A 6,110-nucleotide genomic window follows, 5' to 3' on the forward strand; every position below is an offset into this window, starting at 1 on the left:
AGAGCATGCCATTTTCTTTCCTATCCCAGGCAAGCTTTGGTTACTAAACCAGCTGAAGCTCCATTTCCAAAGTCCTTTTGTTCTTACTAACACTATCCCTGTTTTTCACCCTCCCTGCCATCGACATAGCCGGGTATCCCAGCTGCTCAGGTGGGTATAGGAGTCGTAGCTGAGACAGATGCGGCTGATGCTGCTGGGTTCCCCTTCCCCTCTGACATGGAAGACGATTACGAACCTGAGCTGCTGTTAATGCCATCTAATCAGCCGGTCAACCAGCCCATTCTGGCCGCGGCTCAGTCCTTGCATCGGGAAGCTACCAAGTGGTCTAGTAAGGTACTGATGGTACCCCCAGTTGGGGGCTGCTCCAAATGCATCCGGCCATGTGCAGCCTTGACACCTTGCATCACTCATTATCTGTGTGGTCCTGTGAGTCTGAGCCGCGGGCAACTGTCTGTCTGCACCTTGTTGTCAGGGCTGGCTTCACAAGTCTGATAGGTTTGCGAATGTCCGAATGAACTGCATTCATGTTTAGGGAATAAAGAGAAATGGGGTCACTTTTCAAAGGATTCATTTTCTTCCCATTTTTGTGGCCATTATTGGATCTGTAAATGCTTCAGGAAGCCATAAATGCATCTCTCAGTGAATTCTATGTCAGGAGCCTTTGGGTACCACTGAAAGTTCCCCTAGCTTGACCACTGAGCTTTGCTTGGCTCCCACTGACCTCACCCTGATGACTCAGGCAGAGTTGATCAGGGCAAAAGCAGTTTTATATGGCAGAGTCTCTGGGGAGGACTGCTTGCTGTCTTGCACCTGGCTGTGTGACAGATGCTGGCCTTTGTGGGAGCCCACGGGGCAGGGGCTTCACTGACTGCTTTTCCAGGTACCTCAGAGGGGTTGGAAAGTGGCCACAGGGAAAGCTCAAGGCTATCACTTAGGTGACAGAGCCTTGGGTCTGAACTAACATTTGTTTGGAGAGTTAGAGGTGTAGAAGTGATCACTTTTTTTGGTTTTTGTTTTTCCTATTTAAAGATGGCATGTTGCAAGTGTCTGAAGATGGTGGGTAATAACTAACCCTGGCACTGTGCTGTCTTCTAACCAAAGTCATGTAATCCTAAATTACCTCAGGTCTACACTGAAGTTCTCCCAGAGGGAGGGCTTCAGCTAACACATGCTTTTCCTTATGACCTCCTCTAAAACCTGTGTCCCTTCTAGCCTCGGTTTATTTCCTGTGACATGTACTTTCCCACATCAGTGATGAGCCGCTTCATGGTGCCTGTGGAGCCCTTGCGGAGCACCGGAGTGGTGTGTGTGCCTTACCGCACGGTGCAGAAACTGAAAGGCACGCGGGGACAAACGAGTGGGGCTTGGCCATTCAGTTAAACACTGTAGTTGCTGTACTTTTAGGTTGTTAAGGACATAAAATAAATTGCTTAAATATTTCCTTGCTGTGACCCATGAGGGTTTTAAGTAAGCCAAATGCCAAATTTCAGACAAATTGCCATTAATGAGAGAGGGTCAACCTTTTAGAGCCTGGCTCAGGTTTATTTATTTGAGTCCTCCCTCAGTATCTTCCTAAGTGAACATTCCTTAATTGGAGGTTTCACTTAGCTGATGAGACCAGCAAATTGATTTGTGGGATCAATTTTCTTTTAATGTGGAATGATTAAAATAGTCTACTCTTTCAGGATGACAGGTCAAGAGGTGGAGGGAGGCCAAAGTAGTCTAGATGAGAAAATGTCCATTTCTCTGGTTTCCCTTGCAGGCTGAGAATCATCACCTGGGGTTCTAAGTTCTAGTGAAGCAGTGTAAGTCCTTGGCTGCTGTTCACAAGGGCAGAGATGGAGAGGATGCTCTTAGCACGTAGAAAGCCTCCTCTGTGCTTGGCCAGCTCAGCTGCTTTCTCCCCTATGATAGAGATGAATATGCCTGTGTGACCGACTCCTTGGCTCTGGTCCTATGTTCTTGACACAATTAACCTGGAGGTGCTCAACTGCTTGTTCAGTGCTGTGCCTGGGGCACCCACGTTGTCCTTTCAGACTAATCTCTAGGTCTTTTCATCCAGGATATTCTCTCTCCCTGAGTGCTGGGGCAAGTGCCCATTCTCTCTGTCTCCTTCCAGTGCTTTCCCCATCTCCTTAGCCTTCCAGAGGCTGCGAGAGCAGCAGACTTCCTTCTGTTTTTCTACTTTCCTTAACTTGACTAGCATATGTTCAGAGCTCATGCTGTATCTCTGCTTCTCTCTAGGGCAATGACATCATTGCAGCAGCCAAGCGCATGGCTCTGCTGATGGCAGAGATGTCTCGGCTGGTAAGAGGGGGTAGTGGTACCAAGCGGGCACTTATTCAGTGTGCCAAGGACATCGCTAAAGCCTCTGATGAGGTGACTCGGCTGGCCAAGGAGGTTGCCAAGCAGTGTACAGATAAGCGGATTAGAACCAATCTCTTACAGGTACTTGGGGAAATAAGTCGTGTGTGTCTGTGTCCAGACAGGAATGGAGGGAGGGAGGGAGGGAGAAAGAAGAGAAGAGAAAGAGTGCATCTGAGTGGGAAGTGTGAATGTGAGGGAAAAGGCGAGAGGAAATTGGGTGAATAAGGAAGCAAACAGCAGCAAGGGCAATGTGCGGATAAAAAAAAACAGACTGAAAGTTTATGTCCTAACCCAGTGGAATTTGAATGCCTCCATATATGAACCAATTGGGTCAGGGCTGGTCCTTTATTGAGTACTCTTGCATGCCAATGACTGGGAATGGAGTCGGGTAAATCTGCCTCCAAGGAACTTGTGGGCAAGACAATTAACAAACACCAAATGAAACTTTCTCTTTAGGTGTGTGAGAGAATCCCAACTATAAGCACCCAGCTCAAAATCTTGTCCACAGTGAAGGCTACCATGCTGGGCCGGACCAACATCAGCGACGAGGAATCCGAGCAGGTATGTGCTGCTGCTCTGGGTTCCCTGCCTCTAGCTTCTTTGCTGTTTAATCTTAGCTTTAAGACAAACGTACCTCGAATTAAAAATGCAGCAACCCACTCTTTTCTTATCTTCCCTCCGGTGGGCCCTACTCTGAGTCACACTCCCCGTTTCCCTCGAGAGCACATCTTGGTTGCATTGTGTACAGCAGACCCATCATTATTTTAAAAGTTAAAATGAGGGAGACAATCTCTTCCCATTAGGGAACTCACAGATAATTTGGGAGACCAACTGCTTCCGACCTCTACAGAGGCTAGGGGCACCCCAAGGAACAAGGAGGACACTCTCCTATACACTACTGTAATTTCAACTCTCGCCTTCCCGATATCCCTAACTTCCAGATATTGCAAGTGGGATGTCTTCTGCCTAAAGATAGGAGAAGCTGGGAAAGGAAAGGTACAACTGCAGTTCATGCTAGTGCACAGGAAATGAATTAAAATGCATGCTGAGACTGTGTTTCATTAAGTGGAAAAGAGTGGATACAGTGTGGTAGAATGGGACAAACCCAGGACACAGGAAGGAGTGGGACCTGACTTTGTGTGAGTTTGGCTGGCATGGCTCCCAGCCTTTCTGGGCCCAAGAGCCTTCCTAATAACGAGCAATGTTAGGAATTCAGATGATAGGTTCTTTCCCCAAAGCCCTCTGAAGTTCATGCACACGTTTCAACTCATGTGACACATTTTTTCTGGGAAACCCTATGGCCTTTAAAGTCCTCAAAAGATCTATGACTTAAAGATATAATTACTGCCCTAGAGAATCATTGAGTTGTCTGAATGTGAGCAGACTTCTAGCTAGATCCCTACCTCTAAGCTTGTGTGTTTGGAAAATTAATGTACATACATTTATAATGTAGTTGGTTGCTTGGTTTGATTGTTTTTGTTCATTGTTTATTAAATGCCTCCTGTCCAAATAGTGGAGAGCAGTGAACAAAAGTAACGAATATCTGCCCTATGGAACTATGGTTTCTTGAGGGCTGCATGGCATAAGGGACTATAGTAACGGGCCTCTTTTATTACAGGCCACAGAGATGCTGGTTCATAATGCCCAGAACCTCATGCAGTCTGTGAAGGAGACTGTGCGAGAAGCAGAAGCCGCTTCAATCAAAATTCGAACAGATGCTGGATTTACTTTGCGCTGGGTCAGAAAGACTCCCTGGTACCAGTAGGCGCCTAGCCAATCATGGCTGGTATATAAGCATCTGCTAGGGAGAAGAGAATGAGGAGTTCAGAGTTACTGGGAGTAGAAATCAATTCCTGGTCTCACACACCAGAAGCGAATGGGGGCTTCTCACATAGCAAACATTTACACTCTTGTCATGGACACTTTGAAATGTGTCTCTGTATGAACCCTGTACTCTCACAGTTACTCCTGTGCACAGTCACCCAGTGAGTAGACTGGGTCTCTAGCCCATGGATTACATAAGCTCAGAGTAAGAGTGAACACTATCTGGAAGCCCTGCTCTGCTCCAGGGAACATATCCCTCTGTTTACAGTTCACCAACTCCCTTTTCCTTTAGGCCCCTAGACTAGAGCTGAGGCAAGTCAGTTAATTAACTGTGCTCCCAAAAGTTATTTTGGGTTTTCCATGTTGCTGCTGACCCTGCCTGCCTTCCCTGGGCCGTGTATCATCACTGCAGGATAAGGTGGTCTCTGGGGAGGGTCGGCTTGTGTGGCCTGCATTCATTTCCTGTTTTCCCCCATGTAATCCTAGTTCCTCATGATGTAAAACAGGAGGAAATCACTATTCTGTTTTTTACCATGCCCCTGAGTAATATCTGTGCTCAGGGAAACTTCCTGCCTCACATCCTGCCTTGCTTGGTTGCCAAGGTAACCATCCAGCAAACACACTGGTGTTCTCTGCCTCTAGAGGGGCAGAGTAGCTGGGGTGTGATCCTGCCCATCCTCCCAATGGGGCCACTCCCAGGTTCTCTCTGCTTTGTCACTGCCAGTAGAGGTCTGTGCTGACGCCTTAGCATTCATTCTTAGTTTTTCTTTTTTTTTTTTAATTTTTGAGCTGAAATGCTGCATTTATTTTTAATCAACCAAATCACCCCAGGCTTTGGCAGTCTTCTATATGCTTCTTAAACAAGACTTTAAAGATACATAGGTATGTGTTTGTCTGTAATCCTCCCTAGCCCCCACTTTTTTTTTTTTTTAAATTTGAGACTGGATCTTTTTATGTTGTCAGGCTAGCCTTTGAATTTCAGGGTCTGCCTGCATCAAAGTATTAGCACCTACCAACCACACTTGGCTCCTTTTAAGTTTGGAAGGTCCATTCAAAATTAAGCCCTAAAAATTAGGGCTTGCTCCTTAAGAGCCTTGAATGGAAAGGCAGTCCTGTCTGAAAGATGCTCCTGTGTAAAGGGGATAGCATCTGCAGATTACGATGCTGGCGCTGCCAGGGTAAATCTGTAGACACTACTATAATTCCAGTTGCTTTTAACCAGCTACAGCCAAGTCTTTCATCCTCTCCCACATATTCAAGAGTAATGAGTATGATATCTAGTATCAGAAAGATGTTTCCTATCTGGCAAAGTCAGAGAGAAAGTGACTTTCCCAGTATTTATCCACAAGCATTTCCAAGGACATGAATATTACTTTCAGAAGTCAATAATCCGGTGAATGGAGTGAGACCCTTTCCTGGATGTTCTTCCCTTACCTACTGTGTTCGATCCCAACATTGAATGTGTAAACCTTAAGTTGATCCTGTACACTCAGGCTTCCTCTATTTCCTTTCAGCTGATTATTGTCAAAGCTCTCAACATATCTGTAGAGTTGCTTACCTGATATAAATGCATATCAATGCCTTTAAAGTATGACTCTATGCCAAAGATCACCTTTTGTTTTAAAGATTACTTAGAGGAACTAAGAAGAATCATTTTTGCTCTCCAAGTTCTTCCAGTTCTGGAGACATGTCTGCCAGGTGTGCTTTCCTTGAGTGTCAGTGCTTATAGTACAAGGAGACAAAAGGAAACAGTCCGTGAACGAGTAGAGATGCTACCACTAAAAAAACAAAAAACTACATTTATAAGCTAGGATTTATTATATACAAATATTTTCTGCCTTTTCTTTTGTTCTGTTTAAAACAAATAAAATACATTTATATGAATAACTCTCTGAATGATGGACATGCTATTTTACTAA

General features: G+C 45.4%; 1 protein-coding gene across 2 annotated transcripts in view; it reads left to right on the forward strand.

Moving 5' to 3' along the window:
- The window catches only part of Vcl (vinculin), an 88,857-nt gene extending 82,779 nt beyond the window's left edge, over positions 1-6,078 (forward strand). The window contains exons 19-22 of one of the 2 annotated variants that reach the window (XM_038309589.2): positions 130-333; positions 2,245-2,448; positions 2,824-2,928; positions 3,986-6,078. In XM_038309589.2, coding sequence (XP_038165517.1) covers positions 130-333; positions 2,245-2,448; positions 2,824-2,928; positions 3,986-4,132 — 660 coding nt within the window. In that variant the 3' untranslated portion in view covers positions 4,133-6,078. The remainder of the gene's footprint in view (positions 1-129; positions 334-2,244; positions 2,449-2,823; positions 2,929-3,985) is intronic. The other variant, XM_038309588.2, reaches the window with a different exon arrangement.
- Positions 6,079-6,110: the final 32 nt, after the last annotated feature.

Source organism: Arvicola amphibius, chromosome 13 (assembly GCF_903992535.2).
Source record: "Arvicola amphibius chromosome 13, mArvAmp1.2, whole genome shotgun sequence".
Taxonomy (NCBI): Eukaryota; Metazoa; Chordata; class Mammalia; order Rodentia; family Cricetidae; genus Arvicola; species Arvicola amphibius.